Source organism: Salmo salar, chromosome ssa27, assembly GCF_905237065.1.
Source record: "Salmo salar chromosome ssa27, Ssal_v3.1, whole genome shotgun sequence".
In the NCBI taxonomy this organism is placed as follows: domain Eukaryota; kingdom Metazoa; phylum Chordata; class Actinopteri; order Salmoniformes; family Salmonidae; genus Salmo; species Salmo salar.
This window is the reverse complement of record NC_059468.1, coordinates 20,717,763-20,739,718: the sequence shown is the minus strand read 5'-3', so window position 1 is coordinate 20,739,718 and position 21,956 is coordinate 20,717,763. Positions and strand designations below refer to the sequence as shown.

General features: G+C 43.2%; 3 protein-coding genes across 9 annotated transcripts in view; 2 read left to right on the top strand and 1 right to left on the bottom strand.

Annotated features, from left to right (window-relative positions):
• Positions 1–6,658: 6,658 nt before the first annotated feature.
• Positions 6,659–20,827, bottom strand: oxsm (3-oxoacyl-ACP synthase, mitochondrial). 3 transcript variants are annotated; one of them, XM_014177897.2, is made up of 6 exons: positions 20,657–20,827; positions 9,155–9,237; positions 8,347–8,922; positions 7,919–8,151; positions 7,502–7,729; positions 6,659–7,252 (listed from the first exon to the last, which is right to left on the bottom strand). In XM_014177897.2, the coding sequence occupies exons 3-6, from the start codon at positions 8,881–8,883 to the stop codon at positions 6,850–6,852; spliced, it is 1,401 nt and encodes a 466-aa protein (XP_014033372.2). In that variant the 5' UTR covers positions 8,884–8,922; positions 9,155–9,237; positions 20,657–20,827; the 3' UTR covers positions 6,659–6,849. The 3 variants fall into 3 exon arrangements, with proteins under 3 accessions (XP_014033372.2, XP_014033374.2, XP_014033371.2); XM_014177899.2 differs by lacking the exon at positions 20,657–20,827 and adding an exon at positions 14,464–14,482; XM_014177896.2 differs by lacking the exon at positions 20,657–20,827 and adding an exon at positions 13,804–13,956.
• Positions 9,245–16,474, top strand: LOC106588674 (peptide-N(4)-(N-acetyl-beta-glucosaminyl)asparagine amidase). Its single transcript, XM_045709211.1, has 5 exons — positions 9,245–9,292; positions 14,422–14,598; positions 15,278–15,445; positions 15,758–15,941; positions 16,213–16,474. Exons 1-5 carry the CDS (start codon positions 9,245–9,247, stop codon positions 16,329–16,331), a joined length of 696 nt encoding a protein of 231 aa, XP_045565167.1. The 3' UTR covers positions 16,332–16,474.
• The window catches only part of LOC106588671 (DNA topoisomerase 2-beta), a 30,480-nt gene continuing 28,628 nt past the window's right edge, over positions 20,105–21,956 (top strand). For all 5 annotated transcript variants that reach the window (XM_014177891.2, XM_014177893.2, XM_014177892.2 and 2 more), the window contains exon 1: positions 20,105–20,610. In XM_014177891.2, coding sequence (XP_014033366.2) covers positions 20,569–20,610 — 42 coding nt within the window. In that variant the 5' untranslated portion in view covers positions 20,105–20,568. The remainder of the gene's footprint in view (positions 20,611–21,956) is intronic.

Here is a 21,956-nt window from a genome sequence, read left to right as displayed (position 1 = left end):
GCAGAGAGGACAGAAACTACATCAATTTACACAGGAGGACTACATTGAACAGGACAGAACATAGAGAGCATAATTTAGCCACAGAGGATCAATAGTTTCAAAAAAAATAACCGTGCATTAAGTTATCACATGCACATACAAGTAACTGACAAAATAAAGGAAACATAACATCTCTTAAAAGGGTGTTGCAGCACCATGAGCTGCCAGAACAGCTTCAATGCACCTTGGCATAGATTCTACAAGTGGACCTAAACCATGCCAGGAAAATGTACCCCACACCATAACATATGCTTTGCATCCCTCATTTACTTAAGTGTTTCCTTTATTTTGGCAGTTACTGGTATGCCTACAGTCAGATAAGCGTTTGGGCAGCATGCACACCAAATATACAGCTTGTTGCGTTGTGGCTATAGACATACAGTATAATCCATAGAAGGGTTTTGGAAGCTCTTACCCTGGCAATAAAAAAAACTAAGCCCCGGGGCCTATGATTTCTTAATCCGGCCCTGCATCTGTCCTTCATTTTAAGGTCAACCCTGTTATGTGAACAGAACTCTCGTTTTAATATGGTGAAACTATTCCTTTTAAAAAAAAAGAAACATTGAACATCTAATAGTCAAATCATAGAGTAAAAGCAGGTGAGCTGGTTCTACTCTTTTTGGACAATTTCTGGTGTTTTGTGATGAAAAACAGAGGGTCGAGCATAACATGTCAACACTGTTACCCATAGATAGACAGGCTAGATATGTTTTAACTACCTTTTTTTAGGTGAAGCTTGCATTCAATTGCCACTCCCTGTTGCACACTACAAGTTTCCATTTCCCCTGTCACAAGGGGATTTATGGCTGATTTAAGAAGACATTGTCAATCCTTTTACAGTCAACCGTGTTACTTTATATGGCACTTAATAAGCACTTACTAAAGTATTTTTTTATTTAACCACTTGAGATGGGAAAACATGTTTTTTTTATTAAGTTGAACATGTGGTCTTTATGACAGAATGTTAAAATTAAGTAAAATCAACAAAACAAAAAAATGTCCAAGTTATACTTCTCAAAAAGGCACAGAATTGGTGGAAGGACCCCCCTGTTTCTGAGGAACACAAGGTAGAGAGAGCTACTGAATGATCATAGAATAAATGCACAGTATAATATACTTTCTTTAATTGATGCTCTTACCAGTTAAACTAAACACTTCCACAGTCACGTCCAGTTATAAATATAAAACAGATCATTACGTGGGGATACTAATATGTTTAGTATCATCATTGTGGTTTGCTCGCTGGAGAACCTCCAAGAGTAAACACTGTAGGCTTAGTCTACGTCAGGGAAACATATTGCTTTGTAATGCTACTCAACAGATGTTCAACAACAACGTGTCCGACACTATTCACTATAGCCCCGTGAGAGCACGGTTTGTTCAGCCGTCTGTTTCGCCAATCAAATATGTTTTGCAGGACATGAATGACAGTTTATGCTACTAACTCACATAGGGACTTCTCACTGACGCCATTGGCTGGTCATTGGGAGTATTGGAGCTGCAGAGGTAGACAAGCGTTTCTCAACCAGCTTTGTACTAGTTTACGTCAGTAGTGCTCCAAGGAGGAAGGATTACATAGTTTGCCTGTCCCTGGTTCAAAACAGGTTGAAGAACACTGAGGTAATAAAGCAACACCTCTGGAGTTTCCATGTGACCCTGCAAGTCTCACCTTTTAATATACCGGCGCTGGTGAGTGGCACAAATACCAGTCACTCAAATCCATGCAGACCATAACTTCATTTAAAAAGCTGGCTAATGATCAGGCAATAAAATAAATGTTAATGTCTGTATCTATATATGTAACGTATCTGTATCTATGTAATGTCGTAATGTTCAGGGACCACAATGGCAATAAGTGAGTTTTTTGTAATACCCCTGTCATGTAATGTAATTAAAATGTATGTACTGTGTTACAGGACAATAAAAATCAATCAAGTCAACAAAACCAGTGTTTGTAGCCAAGCCATTATTAATTAAAACCAGGAAAAGAACTTACTGACACCAACGGGTTCTTACCCACCGTTTGGGAAACACTGCCCATGGACACAGCAAGAGCCTCACACTATACTGTAAAACCCTTTTTTTTCTCCCCAATTTCTTGTGATAGCCAATTGGTAGTTATAGTCTTGTCTCATCGCTGCAACTCCCCCCTATGAACTCTGGAGAGGCGAAGGTCGAGAGTCATGTGTCCTCCGAAACACAACCCTGCCAAGCCGCACTGCTTCTTGACACACACCCGGAAGCCAGCCGCACCAATGTGTCAGAGGAAACACCGTCCAGCTGGCGACCACAGTCAGTTTGCAGGAGCCCGGCCCGCCACAAGGAGTCGCTAGAGCGCAATGGGACAAGGAAATCCCGGCCCGCCAAACGCTCCCCTAACCCGGACGACGCTGGGCCAATTGTGGGCCGGCTGCGACACAGCCTGGGTCTGTAGTGATGCCTCAAACTGTGATGCAGTGCCTTAGACCGCTGTGCCACTCGGGAGGCCCCGGTTCATTAGTATCTTTATGAGGTTAGTGGAACACATCTCTGGCCATTCTTTATATTCTTCTCTATCTATTACCACGCTGTAGTAAAAATCTCTAGGCTAACACACAGGTCATAATCTGAACTATGCCTTTTGAAGAATGTGCATGGTCTTCCACCCCCCCCTCTGTCCTCTCTAGTTTGTCATAATATTCCAGAGCCTTTTAACCCGAATAGAAACGTCTCTGCCTGTGTTTGTGAGATTCGGTTACATCAGGTGCTACTGTATATTGACCCTCATTAAACCAGCAATAGGCTCCAGTGAACGGCCATCAAGTTATAGCCGAGAGAGAGAAGATCTAATTTTAGCATGTGTACGTGTGTCTGTAGATGAACTAAAACCAGTTGCTCTCCTGTGGGACGGTCAGTCTGCTCCGCCTGATATCAAAGGGAATACATGCCGACTCTGTTGCCATGGTGAGCGCAATTCAGCTTGGATGTCTCCTAATTGGAAAGCATGGATGGAGAGGAGAAAAGAGAGAGAAAAAAATGAATCGGATCATCATCATTAATAGGATGCAATTGTTCCTGGCCTAGTGCAGTGCTCGGGCTGTGGCAGTATCGATAGGCGAAGGGGGAGGAATCAGAAGAGGCTTGTGACAGTGGGGAGGGAGGGGGTTCATACAGATCAACGGAGGAGCCGTTCACTTAGATGATTGCCACTCACAGTAGAAAGGCTAGGCAGAGAAATCCTTGGAAGCTGAACGTACTGTACGCCACAGATCATTTACATACTCTGGGTCCTCCCTCTAGCTGTCAATGTTTTAACACCTCCCGTTCTGTGAAATAACTGGCAGTGTGAGTGCATTACAGTACCAGTGCTGTGAGGTACGAAGGCAGGGACACCTACTTCTGGCAGTAGGCGGGAGCTAGCCTTTTGTATAACGCTATAAAAACAAATGGAACTGTAAATGTCAATCTCCAATTTCATGCACCAAAAAGCAGCATTGCAGAATGGAATGAGGAGACCTAAAACTTGCTGCAGCTCTCCTCTGTCAGAAAAAACAACAGATGGACCTTAGAGAAAGTCGATTGGAAACCATATTTGTGACCTTGTGATCTCACATTCCTATGTCTATACTATACTTGGAATAGATCACGAGCATCTCTTGATCAACAATCAGTCATAACAGCACAATACTGCAGTGTGTCAGTACTTTTGATACATGATGGATGGCAATGCAATGGCAGCCGTTGAGGGGGACGTCAGGTCATCACTGAATGAGACTGCCTACAGTGAATATTTTCTTACTGTGCTTTGTCTGATAGCCTGCATTATGTCCACTTTCCACTAATCTCGTACCCAGACACTGCCGCCCAAATTCGTTGTGTAGCAATAGCCAGGGGAGGGGGTTAACTTCCACAAATAACTTTGCTGCTGGGTTAGATCAGTTGTAAAACTAAAAAACGAAACTCTAAAAAGGTTCAAGACACAGATAAGGGATTTCCTTCCTTTGAACTAGAAAAAAAGCTTCCCATCTCATTTATCCATATAAAATTATTTCTAATTAAAAAGCAAATTAATAATTGATTTATTCATTAGTGGAAGATGACATACTGTAAGAGTTAATAAAACTTCATCTCTAAAAATGGCCTTGAGAAAGAGACATCCCCCTGTAATTCATCATACTAATTATTTTCAAGTATTGCATCTGCTTTTCACTTCAGTCATGACTCGTGAGTCAAGTATTCAAGCATTGAAGAGTGTTTTGTACGTTTCCAATAAATTGATAGAAAGCCTGCATTTGTTCATATTAACTGACGTTCTTACCAGTCAATATTTACAGTAAAATACACTACTAGTACTTCATATGTAGTCTACCTCTCTATTCATATGTAGTCTACCTCCCACGTTCAAAACAACTGGGAGCTCAGCAAAAAAAAACTAGCACCAACTGGGAAAAATCGATTTAACCTTCATCCAACTCAGAATTCCAATTTGGGTATTCCGGCCTCTTTCTAGACCTCCGACTTTCCAACCTTAAGATCACTGACGTCATGTTTTGACCTCGTATTTTCAGTTCCCAGTTGTTTTGAACGCGGCAAAAAGGAATGTCTTCGTCTGATGTGGGTTACTCAGTCTGAGCTTTAACTCAGACTGAGCAACCCACATCCAGTGAGCCAGAGGGAATATTAAGAGGATAAGAGATCCCCCCCAAATCACCCTTCATACACAATCATTTCACGTCTCCCTCGGGTTGGCAATCACTTCACGTCTCCCTCGGGCTGGCAATCATTTCGCGTCTCCCTCGGGCTGGCAATCATTTCGCGTCTCCCTCGGGTTGGCAATCATTTCACGTCTCCCTCGGGTTGGCAATCATTTCACGTCTCCCTCGGGTTGGCAATCATTTCACGTCTCCCTCGGGTTGGCAATCATTTCACGTCTCCCTCGGGCTGGCAATCATTTCACGTCTCCCTCGGGTTGGCAATCATTTCACGTCTCCCTCGGGTTGGCAATCATTTCACGTCTCCCTCGGGTTGGCAATCATTTCACGTCTCCCTCGGGTTGGCAATCATTTCGGGTCTCCCTCGGGTTGGTCAATCATTCCACATCTCCCTCGGGTTGGCAATCATTTCACGTCTCCCTCGGGTTGGCAATCATTTCACGTCTCCTCGGGCTGGCAATCATTTCACGTCTCCCTCGGGTTGGCAATCATTTCACGTCTCCTCGGGTTGGCAATCATTTCACGTCTCCTCGGGTTGGCAATCATTTCACGTCTCCCTCGGGCTGGCAATCATTTCACGTCTCCCTCGGGTTGGCAATCATTTCACGTCTCCCTCGGGTTGGCAATCATTTCACGTCTCCCTCGGGTTGGCAATCATTTCACGTCTCCCTCGGGTTGGCAATCATTTCACGTCTCCCTCGGGTTGGCAATCATTTCACGTCTCCCTCGGGCTGGCAATCATTTCACGTCTCCCTCGGGTTGGCAATCATTTCACGTCTCCCTCGGGTTGGCAATCATTTCACGTCTCCCTCGGGTTGGCAATCATTTCACGTCTCCCTCAGGTTGGTTCAAGAACTCAATTTTTATTTTTCACAGAAGAGCGACTAGCACTGTTTATTGCTTTCACACATCGGAGTGGAGAAGAAGAGTAACAAAATGTGAAAGCTTATTCCCCCCATGTTTTACCCATTACCTCTGTCTCCCTTGAGATAATGTATGCATCCTAAATGGCAACCTATTCCCTATAGAGCACACACATATAGGTCCTGGTCAAAGGTGGTAGTGTGCAAGGGGAAATAGGGTGCCATTTGGGACATAGATAAGGCCAGATGTCCTTCCCCTCGATCACATCACTCCAGTCCTCTCCTTTTGTCCTACGGTACTGATGACATGTTGTTCACACAAAGCCCAAAACATTGAAGGCCATTTAACCTCACAATTTCTCTGAAAATCTCCATTGAAAGCTCTTTTTAGTCAATGACTAGGCTTTTTAATCTGTTTCCTGGAAACCAGCCACCACAGTATCTAGAATATATTTTACAGGGCTGAATGGATGAACCCCTTAACTACCAGGAAATACACAAAATTCGCTAATTGGATGCATTGCTGATTTAACAAGCAAAACTAAAGCACTTTCAGAAAGAGAGAGAAGATTATTGGAAATGTTAGATCATCACTCCTCCAATAAACAGTGCTAAATGGGGCTGTAGAATTACACCAGTGGCTCTTCAGTTACTGTATCCGCAATGACATTTTGCTCAGCCTGGGGTAACCCGGGAGTACCCCCTCATGTGCAATATATCAGTAGGCCTATGTTCCTATGCGTCTTCCCAAGTATCCCCTGGTTTATCCGTACCCCAGGTTGAGAACCTCTGAATTCCACCAATAAAAACTCTGTTTTGGAGGACAGAAAGTGCAAACCAGGGCTTTTGAGACCCAAATCAGTGACTGATGTTTATGCTCATGGTGGATCTTGAGAAATTACACTTTATGACCAACGAGCACAGCCTTCTACTACAATAAAGGCCTCGGGGCTAGAGCTGAACTGCCTGTGTAGACTGTATAAAGGTAATAACCCATAGCCTCTCCAGTGTAGCCTCCATGTGAGACAGTGCCACCTGCTGGTGATAAATAAACATACTGCTGTATTCAAGTACACAAAGCATATCTGTATTTGAATGATCAAAATGGAAACTTTGATCAGAATTGTATGATTGATGTTTGCATTACATGTCCCAATATAATATTGAGAACATTTTGAAACTGAAATACTAGGAATCTATAAAGAATCTGAAATCAACACAAAACCAGTAAGAAGTGAATCCTTCAGACAAGCTTTTCAGACACTGGCGAGACACAGCGACGCGTTAGTCCCCCCAAACCCAAAAGAGTTAGTGAGAGCTACCCGCCTGCCCTCTGTCTTCCACTGCTGTGCTGTGCAGGGCACATAGTTCAGGTCAAACTCTGGCTCGGTGCGGTCCAGGTTGAGGGTGGGTGGCAAAGTGCTGTGGTAACAGGCCAGGGCAGTGAAGGCTGCCTCTAGGGCCCCGGCAGCCCCCAGGAGATGCCCCGTGGCCCCTTTAGTGGAGGAGACAGCCAGGGCGGCGGCGTGCTGATGGAACAGTCTCTTGATGGCGGCGTTCTCTGCAGCGTCACCTAGTGGTGTAGAGGTGGCGTGTGCGTTCACGTACGTCACATGGGCTGGTTCCACACCGGCGTCTCGGAGTGCTGCAGACATGCACCTGGAAGAGATCAGGAGGGGAATGTAAATGGACTGCAAAAAAGTCATGACTTCAAATATGTTCACCATTTCATTTTAAAAAGTCAGAATCGTTTTGAAATAGGCTAAAAAAAATTACAAATATTTATCTTATGGTCAAGTTGATAGATAATGGTACAACCTACAGTACATCTCAATGGTTCCTTAACTCCTAACACAAATAGTAAGCACCTGGTGAAAGAGTGCTATAAACCCCATCCATGTCTACTACCTGAAGGCTCCGTCTCCATCAGCAGTGGGGGCTGTGATGTGGCTGGCGTCCCCTGACAGGCCGTACCCCAGCACCTCAGCATACACCCTGGCCCCCCTCCTCAGAGCATGCTCCCACTCCTCCAGGAGCACCACCGCAGACCCTTCACCCATCACAAACCCATCCCGCTCTGGGTGGAAGGGCCGTGATGCCAGCCTGGGCTGGTCGTTCCAGTGGGTACTCAGAGCCCTTCAAGTAAAAGTTCAAGTTGAATTACTCACATAGTAGTCAATACAAACTGAAATCCATGATCATACAAATAGCATAGACATACGTCTTAATACATATGTAAAAATTGATCAAATGACAGACTAGATCTATGCTAACAACAATAACACAAACAAACAACAAAAATATCCTGGGATCGTCAAGCCTGACCTCGCCCTGGCGAACCCCGCGATTGACAGAGGTCCCACGCAGGCTTCTGTCCCACCCGCTACCATGGCGACGGCGTCTCCGTGGGCGATGAACCTGGCTGCGTCACCGAGGGCATGGGCTCCAGTGGTGCAGGCGGTGGAAACGGCGTGGTTGGGACCTTTCAGTTTGTGCTTGATGCTGATGTGACCGGCAGCCATGTTGACCAGGATACGAGGCACAAAGAAGGGGCTGACCTTGAATATAAATACAACTTTTATTAAATCTATCAAAATGTTTTATTTGCAGTCTGTTCTTATTTAATCCCAGGTTCTCAACCCTGCTCTGCAAATAGGACACACTCGTACCTACCAACCCTGCCACACACACACACACACACATCTGAGAGATCGGAAGCACCACAGCACACTTCAGCGGACCCCATAACTGACCTTACTGTAACCTTTTGCTTGGAAGATGGCCGACGTCTTGGCGATCTCGTCCAGAGAAACCATGCCCATCCCCACCGCCACCCCTGTGGTCAGCTGCTCCTCAGGGCTGCTGGGATACCACCCAGAATCCTCCAGTGCCAGCTGGGCGGCACCGAGAGCCATGACAGTGGCTGGTGACATACTGTTGATCTCCCCACGTGTGGCAAATCTCTCATCCTTGAACTGGCCCTCTCCATCCCCTCGGGGCACCAGGGCTGCCACTTTACAGGGAACTGTCTTATACATCTCAGAGTGAAGGGCGACGATCCCACTGGCACCACTAATCAGCTGGTTCCAAGGTAGAGTAGTCCCTGTGCCGAGAGGAGAGACAAGTCCTATTCCAGTGATTGCTACTCTCCTCCTGGACCGATTCTTTCCACAGGTATAGTGTCTCAGATTGGGGATCGTTGAACAAACAGAAGTGCTCTTGTTGAGAAGTGTTCTGGTTGTGTGCTGTGAAGCCAAATATAACAGCAGCTTTGGCCAACACGATGACATGCTGTTGTTTTATTTCTCTGCTATCTACCACAGTGGATCCTGTGGTGTAGAGAAAAACAATAAACAGTTCAGCAGCATAACTCATTCTTGAGCCATACATACCACCAATCATGTCAATACAGTATGGTATGTACGTAGTACAAATGCTTTTATAAACTGGGTGGTTCGAGTCCTGAATGCTGATTAGCTGACAAGATTTGTACATAATGTTGCTGCTACCATCTCTTATGACCGAAAAGAGCTTCTGGACATCAGAACTAGGATTACTCACCTCAAATTGGACGAGGAGTTCTTCTTCAATGAGTCGGACGCGAGGGATATACTACGGACACCCGACCAGATCCCCGTGATTCGCTGAAAAATGAAACGTAGGTTATGCGGAAAGAGATCAGGATGCCTTGAGGATCAGGTGACGAGTGGCTAATCTGCCCTTGCCTTCCGTTCTGCTAGCTAACATTCAATCGCTGGAAAATAAATGGGATGAACTGAAAGCACGTATATCCTACAAATGGGACATTAATAACTGTAATATCTTATGTTTCACCGAGCCGTGGCTGAACGACAACATTAAGAACATACAGCTGGCAGATTATACACTATCGGCAGGACAGAACAGAACAGCAGCCTCTGGTCAGACACGGGGCGCCTACGCATATTTGTAAACAATAGCTAGTGCACGATATCTAAGGAAGTCTCAAGGTTTTGATCGCCTGAGGTAGAGTATCTCATGATAAGCTGTAGACCACACTATCTACCTAGAGTTTTCATCTGTATGTTTTGTAGCTGTCTACATACCACCACAGACCAAGGCTGGCACTAAAACCGCACTCAATGAGCTGAAATCCACCATAAGCAAACAGGAAACCGCTCATTCAGGCGCGGCGCTCCTAGTGGCCGGGAACTTTAATGCAGGGAAACTTAAATCTGTTTTACCAAATTTCTATCAGCATGTTAAATGTGCAACCAGAGGGGGAAAAAACTCCACACACAGACGCGTACAAAGTAGAGGTCGACCGATTAATCGGAATGGCCGATTAATTAGGGCCGATTTCAAGTTTTCATAACAATCGGTAATCGGTATTTTTGGCCACCGATTTGCCGATTTATTTATTTAATTTTCACAAAATTATAATAATTTTTTTACACCTTTATTTAACTAGGCAAGTCAGATTAAGAACACATTCTTATTTTCAATGACAGCCTAGGAACGGGGGTTAACTGCCTTGTTCAGGGGGGATTCGTTTTTGCAAGCTTCGGTTACTAGTCCAATGCTCTAACCACCTGCCTTACATTGCACTCCACGAGGAGCCTGCATGGCAGGCTGACTACCTGTTATGCGAGGGCAGCAAGAAGCCAAGGTAAGTTGCTAGCTAGCATTAAACTTATCTTATAAAAAAACGATAAATCTTAACATAATCACTAGTTAACTACACATGGTTGATGATATTACTAGTTTATCTAACGTGTCCTGCGTTGCATATAATCGATGCGGTGCCTGTTAATTTCTCATTGAATCACAGCCTACTTCGACAAACGGGTGTTGATTTAACAAGCGCATTTGCGAAAAAAACACTGTCGTTGCACCAATGTATCTAACCATAAACATCAATGCCTTTCAAATCAATACACAAGTATATATATTTTTAAACCTGCATATTTAGTTAATATTGCCTGCTAACATGAAATTGTGTCACATCTCTAGCGTTCATTGCACACAGAGTCAGAGTATATGCAACAGTTTGGGCCGCTTGGCTCGTTGCGAACTAATTTGCCCGAATTTTACGTAATTATGATATAACATTGAAGGTTGTGCAATGTAACAGGAATATTTACACTTAGGGATGCCACCCGTTAGATAAAATACGGAACGAGATGATAGTTTCCGGATTCGACCATATTAATGACCTAAGGCTCGTATTTCTGTGTGTTTATTATATTATAATTAAGTCTATGATTTGATAGAGCAGTCTGACTGAGCGGTGGTAGGCACCAGCAGGCTCGTAAGCATTCATTCAAACAGCACTTTCGTGCATTATGCCAACAGCCCTTCGCTGTGCTTCAAGCATTGCGCTGTTTATGACTTCAACCCGGGGTGCGCGCTAACCCCGCTAACTAGCTAGCCATTTCACATCGGTTACACAAGCCTCATCTTGGGCGTTGATAGGCTTGAAGGGGTGGGTATAATTTGTGGAACGTTCCAACAGGAATCTGTTCCAAAAAACGTATAGTAATAGGTTGCCAACCAACAACGCATACAAAGTAGCAACGCATACAAACCTAGCTAACTAGCTGCCGAATAGGCATCAACTCACCACGTAGCTTATTCTTAATGTTTGTCCATAGGCAACCAGAGTGAGGACCGACATTTTTCGGAATAAACGTGATAAGTGAAAAACGCAATGAAATAGACCACTCACTACCCGGTATCTTATTCTGCCGTTATACAACTTTGTATGCGTTGTTTTTTGGCAACATTGTTATTTCTGAAGTTTTTCGAATAGATTCCTGTTGGAACGTTCACAAATTATACCCACCCCTTCAAGCCTATCAACTCCCAAGATGAGGCTCGTGTAACCGATGTGAAATGGCTAGCTAGTTAGCGGGGTGCGCGCTAATAGCGTTTCAAATGTCACTCGCTCTGAGAATTGGAGTAGTTGTTCCCCTTGCTCTGCATGGGTAACGCTGCTTCGAGGGTGGCTGTTGTCGATGTGTTCCTGGTTCGAGCCCAGGTAGGGGCGAGAAGAGGGACGGAAGCTATACTGTTACACTGGCAATACTAAAGTGCCTATAAGAACATCCAATAGTCAAAGGTATATGAAATACAAATCGTATAGAGAGAAATAGTCCTATAATTCCTATAATAACTACAACCTAAAACTTCTTACCTGGGAAAATTGAAGACTCATGTTAAAAGGAACCACCAGCTTTCATATGTTCCCATGTTCTGAGCAAGGCACTTAAATGTTAGATTTCTTACATTGCACTTTTACTTTCTTCTCCAACACTTTGTTTTGCATTATTTAAATCAAATTGAACATGTTTCATTATTTATTTGAGGTTAAATTGATTTTATTGATGTATTATGTTAAGTTAAAGTAAGTGTTCATTCAGTATTGTTGTAATTGTCATTATTACAAATATATAAATATAAAAAATATATATATAAAAAATTTAACAAACAAAATCGGCCGATTAATCGGTATCGGCTTCTTTGGTCCTCCAATAATTGGTAGCCGATGTGAACAAAACCTTTAAACAGGTCAACAATCACAAAGCCACTGGGCCAGACGGATTACCAGGCCGTGTACTCAAAGCATGCACGGCCCAACTGGAAAGTGTCTTCCCTCACATTTTCAACCTCTCCCTGACCGAGTCTGTAATACCGACACATTTCAAGCAGACCACCATAGTCCCTGTACCCAAGGAAGCAAAGGTAACCTGCCTAAAGGATTCTGGGACGAAACACCTCCCTCTGCAACTGGATCCTGGACTTCCTGACGGGCCACCCCCAGGTGGTAAGAGTAGGCAACAACACGTCTGCCACGCTGATCCTTAACACTGGGGCCCCTCAGGGGTGTGTACTTAGTCCCCTCCTGTATTTCCTGTTCACCCACGACTGCGTGGCCAAACACGACTCCAACACCATCATTAAGTTTGCTGACGACACAACAGTGGTAGGCCTGATCACAGACGAGACGGCCTATTATAGGGAGGTGGTCAGAGAACTGGCAGTGTGGTGCCAGGTCAACAACCTCTCCCTCAATGTGAGCAAAACAAAGGAGCTGATCATGGACTACAGGAAAAGGCGACCCGAACAGGCCCCCATTAACATTGACGGGGCTGTAGTGGAGCGGGTCGAGAGTGTCAAGTTCCTTGGTGTCCACATCCCCAACGAACTATCATGGTTCAAACATACCAAGACAGTTGTGAAGAGGCCACGACAAAACCTTTTTCCCCTCAGGATACTGAAAAGATTTGGCATAGGACCCACCCCAGATCCTCAAAAGGTTCTACAGCTGCACCATCGAGAGCATCCTGACCGGTTGCATCACCGCCTGGTATGGCAACTGTTTGGCATCTGACCGTAAGGCGCTACAGAGGGTAGTACGAACAGACAAGTACTTCACTGGGGCCAAGCTTCCTGCCATCCAGGACCTTTATACCAGGCGGTGTCAGAGGAAAGCCCATAACATTGTCAGAGACTCCAGTCACCCAAGTTATAGACTGTTCTCTCTGCTACCGCACGGCAAGCGGTAGCAGAGTGCCAAGTCTAGGACCAAAAGGCTTCTATCCCCAAGCCATAAGACTGCTGAACAACTAATACAATCACCACCGGACAATTTACATTGACCCCCCCACCTCCCTTTTGTACACTGCTGCTACTCGCTGTTTATTATGTATGCAGTCACTTCACCCCCACCTACATGTACAAATTACCTTAACTAACCTGTACTCCCGCACACTGACTCGGTACCCCCTGTGTATAGCCTCGTTATTGTTATTCTTGTGTTACTTTATTATTATTTTCTATAAATGTTTTATTTTTGTCTACTTGGTAAATATTTTCATAACTCTTCTTGAACTGCACCGTTGGTTAAGGGCTTGTAAGTAAGCGTTTCACGTTAAAGTCTACACTTGTTGTATTCGGCGCGTGTGACAAATAGTTTGATTTTATTTGGTTGCACTAATTGCACTGTTTTGTCCACATAACCTGGTTCAAACATTAACGGCAATACCCAGGAAAAAGGCACAGTGACGCTGAAACGTTGGTGGTTAACCCAATAAATTACTGGGAGATTATACATAGTGTGCGACTTATTGTTTTTAGAACTGATTCCTCACCACATGACAACAAACTCCAAGCGTCCAATTTGTCTAACTATGAAATAAACCTCATTGAATCATCTATTTGCCACTTACCTTGTGAACGCTATGATAGATAGCTCAAGTGATTACGAATATAGTCATTATACCTCTGAAATCCTCTGCAAATAAAAAAATAAGTCTTGTTCACACACTCACAAAATCCATGCAACTAACGAACTGAGTTCCTTTCAGGGGGAAGCTATCCAATTGCCTGCTCCCATACATTTCTCAGAGAAATGTAGATTACAATTTTTCCATAACAGAATATTATCAATAGATAGATTCAAGGAAAGTGTATTTTATTAAATATCATTAGCTGATTTTGCAGTAAATTTGATTATCGAATAGTTATAATTTGTTCAGGCATTGCAAAGGCATCTATTTTGATTGGAGGTTGCTGTTGCTCAGGGTTGCCAGGTTCGGCTGCTTTTGTAGCACAAATGAGTACTCAAAACCCGCCATAAGGCCTGAAAACTAGGCCCTTTTTCCAATAACGTAGTCGAACGAGTTAAGAAGGAATATCGACTTCCCTTCTAACGACCTAAAAAGCTACATTTGGTTTGCCATCAAAATAATTAGTATTGCTAGATAATGTAACTAATAAAGGAATCTGAATATGTCGCAATAGAAAAGATAAATCAGCTTTATTAAACTTTTAAAAACGATTGTTAGGCTATTTTCTGGCAATTGTGCTGTGACGTTAAGACTACAAACCGTTATAAATGGCCTATTTGCGAGATTGACTTGTCGTTTAATTTCATTGTAGCGTCAAACCCAAGAAGACTCGAGGCTGTAATCGCTTCCAAGGATGCTTCAACAAAGTACCGAGTAAAGGGTCTGAATACTTATGTAAATGTGATATTTCAATTTGTTATTTTTAATACATTTTCAAAAATGTCTAAAAACCTGTTTTTACTTTGTCATTATTGGGTATTGTGTATTGAGGAAAAAATATTTAATACATTTTAGAATAAGGCTGTAACATAACAATGTGGAAAAAGTCAAGGGGTCTGAATACTTTCCGAATGCACTGTATGTGAAAACATGTATTATGCTTCACTTGTTATGAGCATATACCTTATGAAATGTGTGCAGAGACCTCTCACCTGGTACGTTAGATTGTAAACATACACGAACTGTCATTCAAGAGGCATGTTAAATGTAATTTTTAAACTAGATTTGATTTGCTTAAGAGATGGGGGACAGGACCAGGGACTGCCCCATTGGTGAGATATACAGCTGTTTTTCTGAGTCAAATAACTGCTTACTTCATTGCATGTTTGATGACCAACTGGGATCACTGATACGAAAATGTTTGCACACATAACTGTAGTTGCTTTGACTGTAGTCGCTTTGACTGTATTTGCTTTCACTATAGTTGTTTTGGATGATAGTGAAAATTGCATATATTATTACTGTATCTTATTATTCACTTTAATGGTTCTTGGAGTCTTTGAACTTTGAGTTCAATGGAGGAAACTGCTTTTTTTAAACAATGGGTTTGTGTTCCTCTCTCTTTCTCTCCCAGGCTGCTGTAGCAGAGTTTGTGTTTGTTCCGTGTGGGAGAGTATTTCATCTGCAGGACAACTCCACCAAGGATCACTACTGCAGGGTGTCCAGTGACAATGAGGACATCCAGGGACAAGACTGTGTGGAGGAAAGTGTGTTCAGGAAGCTGAAGAATGACTGGCAGATGGTTTGTTTTCATCCATGTTATAAACGATAAGATGCCATGCTCTTAATGATTCAATGCCGTTCTTATATTGACACATCAATAAGATACTTTGTGTTGCTTTTCTGTCTTTTTTCTATTGGTCAGTCTTTGTGATTGTTAAAGCAAGGGCATTACTTTTTAGCAGAAATAATCATCAATTATTTATTGAGCATTTATCAATCTATCCAAACTTTGGATATGTTGCTTCTATAGGATATGTGTATATCAACTGTAAATGTTTCCATATTTATGCTGTCTTTTTCCTGTCAGTAAATGCACGTTATGTCCTGTCAGGTGTATCTAGCTCGTACAGAGGGCTCATCATCAGGGAACATCAGATGGAAATTGGACTGTGCTCCTGTAGGGATGAAGATAAAGACTGTCTCAGTCAGAACATGCAGCCAGACCTTTCACTCTGGAACCGGCCGCTGGGGTCTGCAGTCTGGACAGAACACAACATCGTTCTCAGGAGGTGGATGTATGATTGATAGATTTTTGTCTGGTTTATGTGACCCATACCTTTCAGGATTAAGTTGGAAGCCTTTTTTCAAATTCAATTTAAAGTGCAAATTGTAAACTGGTACTTAGTGATTTGTGAATGTAATAGAGATATATTATGATTTCATAGTCAGAGAGCTGTGACGTTGATTTGCATGTGCACTTAACTGATCAGCATTGTTTTCTTCCTTATCTTGCGTAACAACAGCTAAACAGTTTTAATGTTTTGCCACGTTTTTTAACACAAACAGGGAGATGCATTCTGTTCCGGGTCTTTCTTGATCCTTGGAGCTGGTCATGGAGGCGGAGCTACCCGGAGGAGAGGGAGAGTCGTCATGGCAACACTCCCAGATGTTCCGGCGGGCTTTGAATGAGCCGAAGGAATCCTCGTTTGAAATCCTCGTCAAGATGGAGGAGGACTACGCTTAATGAGTGTGTTCGATCGCTTTGAGCAAGGTGCTACGTTGGTTTGCTAATCTTAATAAAGCAATGAGTAGTTATTTTGGGATGCAACATGATGTATAGATCAGTGATTCTGCTCAGTGCCTAGCTCAAGATAATCACCTTGAATACACCGACTCTGTGCATAGTCATGTACAGTGAGGGAAAAAAGTATTTGATCCCCTGCTGATTTTGTACGTTTGCCCACTGACAAAGAAATTATCAGTCTATAACTTTAATGGTAGGTTTATTTGAACAGTGAGAGACAGAATAACAAGAACAAAAAATCCAGAAAAACGCATGTCAAAAATGTTATAAATTGATTTGCATTTTAATGAGGGAAATAAGTATTTGACCCCCTCTCAATCAGAAAGATTTCTGGCTCCCAGGTGTCTTTTATACAGGTAACGAGCTGAGATTAGGAGCACACTCTTAAAGGGAGTGCTCCTAATCTCAGTTTGTTACTTGTATAAAAGACACCTGTCCACAGAAGCAATCAATCAATCAGATTCCAAACTCTCCACCATGGCCAAGACCAAAGAGCTCTCCAAGGATGTCAGGGACAACATTGTAGACCTACACAAGGCTGGAATGGGCTACAAGACCATCGCCAAGCAGCTTGGTGAGAAGGTGACAACAGTTGGTGCGATTATTCGCAAATGGAAGAAACACAAAAGAACTGTCAATCTTCCTCGGCCTGGGGCTCCATGCAAGATCTCACCTCGTGGAGTTGCAATGATCATGAGAACAGTGAGGAATCAGCCCAGAACTACACGGGAGGATCTTGTCAATGATCTCAAGGCAGCTGGGACCATAGTCACCAAGAAAACAATTGGTAACACACTACGCCGTGAAGGACTGAAATCCTGCAGCGCCCGCAAGGTCCCCCTGCTCAAGAAAGCACATATACATGCCCGTCTGAAGTTTGCTAATGAACATCTGATTGATTCAGAGGACAACTGGGTGACAGTGTTGTGGTCAGATGAGACCAAAATGGAGCTCTTTGGCATCAACTCAACTTGCCATGTTTGGAGGAGGAGGAATGCTGCCTATGACCCCAAGAACACCATCTCCACCGTCAAACATGGAGGTGGAAACATTATGCTTTGTGGGTGTTTTTCTGCTAAGGGGACAGGACAACTTCACCGCATCAAAGGGACGATGGACGAGGCCATGTACCGTCAAATCTTGGGTGAGAACCCCCTTCCCTCAGCCAGGGCATTGAAAATGGGTCGTGGATGGGTATTCCAGCATGACAATGACCCAAAACACACGGCCAAGGCAACAAAGGAGTGGCTCAAGAAGAAGCACATTAAGATCCTGGAGTGGCCTAGCCAGTCTCCAGACCTTAATCCCATAGAAAATCTGTGGAGGGAGCTGAAGGTTCGAGTTGCCAAACGTCAGCCTCGAAACCTTAATGACTTGGAGAAGATCTGCAAAGAGGAGTGGGACAAAATCCCTCCTGAGATGTGTGCAGACCTGGTGGCCAACTACAAGAAACATCTGACCTTTGTGATTGCCAACAAGGGTTTTGCCACCAAGTACTAAGTCATGTTTTGCAGAGGGGTCAAATACTTATTTCCCACATTAAAATGCAAATTATTTTATCACATTTTTGACATGTGTTTTTCTGGATTTTTTTGTTGTTATTCTGTCTCTCACTGTTCAAATAAACCTACCATTAAAATGATGGCCTTCCCTGTAGCTCAGTTGGTAGAGCATGGTGTTTGCAACACCAGGGTTGTGGGTTCGATTCCCATGGGGGGACAGCACAGGAAAAAAAATATATGGCTCAACAATATATGAAATGTATGCATTCACTACTGTAAGTCGCTCTGGATAAGAGCGTCTGCTAAAATGACTTAAATGTAAATCATTTCTTTGTAAGTGGGCAAACGTACAAAATCAGCAGGGGATCAAATACTTTTCCCCCCCACTGTATAGTGTGTATATTCATAGGCATCTTGGTGCTTATGAGATAAACGGAGGAGTAGTAGTTTGGTGATATTGTTTGTGGGTATGGATGGATGGATGGTAAGGTAGTCCAATAATAATTCGGGATCTGTGTGTCTTGAATCAATAATCTTGTATTGATTACAGATCTTGTAATGATGCTGCTTGGATATTTACTGCCAGTGATGTCGTGAGACCCAGACCCAGCTTCTGTATAACACAAAAGCCTTTGTTATCTAGACTGTCTCTGCCAAAAGAGGAGTTACTTACTTGACTTAATCCTCTTTGAACCTTTGGGAGCACATGGCGTCCACCATGGCTTTCCACCTCAAAGGGGACTATGGATTAGTATGGCCTGGCTGCAACTCCCTGCCATAACAAGGTTCTGGCTCCTGACACAGAATAGGGATATATGACCTGTGAGCCTAAAGTCCATCTGCTATGGAGTTTCCACTCGTCTTTTGAAGAAACCAATATGTGTAATTGTTAAATGTAATGTTTGAATGGACACCAGAAAGCCATGTAACTATTGATACGTTTTTATGTCTGTATCCACTTATGGTTATGGGTATACCGGTATTCTACATTTATTTGTGGTAAATGCATGTATTAGTCACATGCACCGAATACCAGAGGTGTAGACCTTACAGTGAAATGCTTACTTACAAGCCCCAAACCAACAATGCAGTTTAAAAAAAAATATGGATAAGAATAAGAAATAAACGTAACAAGTAATTTAAGAGCAGCAGTAAAATAACAAGAGCAAGACTATATACAGTGGGATACCGGTACAGAGTCTATGTGCGGGGGCACCGGTTAGTTGAGGTAATATGTACACGTGGGTACAGTTATTCAAGTGACTATGCATAGATGACAACAACAGAGAGTAGCAGCTGTGTAAAAGAGGGGGAGGGGGCAATGCAAATAGTCTCGGTAGCCATTTGATTGGATGTTCAGGAGTCTTATGGCTTGGGGGTAGAAGCTGTTTAGAAGCCTCTTGGACCTAGACTTGGTGCTCCGGTACCGCTTGCCGTGCGGTAGCAGAGGGAACAGTCTATGACTAGGGTGGTTGGAGTCTTTGACAATTTTTAGGGCCTTCTTCTGACACCGCCTTGTATAGAGTATACACTAACCTTGTATACACTACCCTCTGTAATGCCTTGCGGTCGGAGGCCGAGCAGTTGCCATACCAAGCAGTGATGCAACCAGTCAGGATGCTCTCGATGGTGCAGCTGTTGAACCTTTTGAGGATCTGGGGACCCATGCCAAATCTTTTCAGTCTCCTGAGGGGGAATAGGTTTTGTCGTGCCCTCTTCACGACTGTCTTGATGTGCTTGGACCATGTTAGTTTGTTGGTGATGTGGACACCAAGGAACTTGAAGCTCTCAACCTGCTCCACTGCAGCCCCGTTGATGAGAATGGGGGCGTGCTCAGTCCTCTTTTTCCTGTCATCCACAATCATCTCCTTTGTCTTTATCACATTGAGGGAGAGGTTGTTGTTTGGAGTTAATGTGTTCTTGTTCAAATATGTAAATTGTGCAATCGGTATAATAAATGTATTTTTTTTACAGATTAAATGTGGTTTCATACACAGTTTATGCCTGGACGACATGGGTGCCTTGGTAAGAAAAAGTTCTGCTGTTAGTGTGTTTCTACTTCCACCTACTGGTTACAAATTGCAAGTACATGTATCTTTTCATTGGCTGAATTACCGGCGCCTCGAAAAGCGAGCACCGGATTGGTGGGTTACGCTGTTGGGATTGTCGCCGTGCGGATGGTGGAGCCGGATGGAGGCAGGCGGCGGTGTTTTTATTTCTGAATGAACATTTAGGGTATTAAATTACAGCCGTATTAAAAAACAATTTTATTTATACATTATTTCAATTGATTTTGTACTACATGAAATGTGAAACTATTTAACGTTTGGATTTTGTACAGTAATTTATAAATCTAGGCAAGTAGCAAGCAAGCTTTGTTGAGGATTTCAGGCCTAGTTCTAACCACCGCTCGTCGATTTTAACAATAGCCGCGATACACTCCCTCTTCCGGAACTATTTTGACAGACATTTTTCAACTGGTACGAACACAGAAAATATCTCAATGTGGTCCGTTGACTGAAATAATTCCTGAGTTTATGGACTATATTGTATGCAGGACTTTTCAGTATTTTATCTGCTAGTAGCATCACGAAAATTTAGGGAAACAAAAGGAAGATGTCCAACGGCGCAGCAGGAAGCGGGGGTCTGACTTGGGTGGTAAGTTACTATTTTGTTAGAATGTTGGATTACTGGACAGACTTACTTTATCGCTCCAGGTAGCGTTCATCATTTTACCACGATGCACGAGAGAAATTCCAGTTTGTCACGAGCTGGACATTCTAAAATGGCCAGTGATGATGCTAACTAGCCAGCAGCTAATACACCCCTTTAAACTAGCATGCGCCTTTTAAAGACGGGCCATACTTTGGTATATTCATTTAGCTATGATTGCCCGGCACAAATACAATCACAGATTGGTCCAACAACGTCAGAAGATACATTGTTTTTTGTAAACATGATGATGTCATTAGGCAACATTGCTTTCCTGCAAGGCACGGGTGAATGAGCCACTTGGCCAATGGCAATGCCCCAAAAAGTTCTTTGTTGCAATACACGTCAAGTGTGATTGATAGTCAGTTTGCATATTTTGCATGCAAGCCGTTTGAATATAGAATCTTAAATGTGTCTCAAAATACAGTTATTCGTAGGTAGCCTAATCTATATTAAAAAAATATGCTTACATATTCCTTAAATGTATTTGCACGACATTTGGCCAGCTAGCTATAGCAGCTTCCAGCCTGTAAATGTAGCCGCACAATTTGGGACCTGTGCGAAGCTAGTCACATAAGGATTTAGCCACAATAGTGGAATTTGCAGTTCGTCTTCAAAATAAAAGTCCACCATTGAAAGTGATTCAAACGGATGCAAATAGTGGAATCATGCCATATTTGGTCTAGAAATTAAACAAAAGAAAGTTAATTTGACAAATGTTTTTGGTTGACTTTAGAATTGCATTGGGGGCATACCTGCATGCACTGTACAGCCTAAGCTATTGATGTTGTACCCATGAAATGGGGAATCAGCTTACTCAGTGACACTCACAGAACACAACTGTCTAGAGATTACATAAATATTAGCATCTTCGCTCTTATGGTAGGACTTTGTGGGAAATCACCTTTCCAGTCAGTCTATTTTGTGTATTACATGCTGACCACACCGCTCGCGTTCCAAAATAAATGTACACGTGCATGTTATACAATCATTGCACCCACACTGCTCGTGAGCATCTGCGTAGCCAGGCGCTAAAATACAACTTGGTTCTATTTGTGACGCTTGATGGGCTGCAAGTCCCGCCTCTCCCATCTCCTCATTGGTTTTTAGGAGTATATACCCACGTGGGTGATGAAAGATTAACTGACGTCCAAACTCCAGTCCAGTTGGTAGTTGTAATGCACCTTAAAGTTGGTTGCCAGCTGGCATATAAAGTCCAAAGAAAGTCAGTGAAAAAAGTAACGCTCCCTATCATTTCAAAGCATTTTTCTGAAAAAGGTGGGTACAAGGCA

Excerpts from the sequence above, each read along its gene's own strand:
- oxsm (XM_014177897.2), bottom strand. The coding sequence starts at position 8,883 with ATGTCATCGTGTTGGCCAAAGCTGCTGTTATATTTGGCTTCACAGCAC. Across the intron at positions 7,730-7,918 it reads GCGGGGTTCGCCAGGGCGAG|GGCTCTGAGTACCCACTGGA; the intron begins GTCAGGCTTGAC and ends TTTTACTTGAAG. Across the intron at positions 7,253-7,501 it reads GATGGAGACGGAGCCTTCAG|GTGCATGTCTGCAGCACTCC; the intron begins GTAGTAGACATG and ends GATCTCTTCCAG.
- LOC106588674 (XM_045709211.1), top strand. The coding sequence starts at position 9,245 with ATGAAACGTAGGTTATGCGGAAAGAGATCAGGATGCCTTGAGGATCAG. Across the intron at positions 9,293-14,421 it reads CAGGATGCCTTGAGGATCAG|GCTATTTTCTGGCAATTGTG; the intron begins GTGACGAGTGGC and ends AACGATTGTTAG. Across the intron at positions 14,599-15,277 it reads TAAAGGGTCTGAATACTTAT|GCTGCTGTAGCAGAGTTTGT; the intron begins GTAAATGTGATA and ends TTTCTCTCCCAG.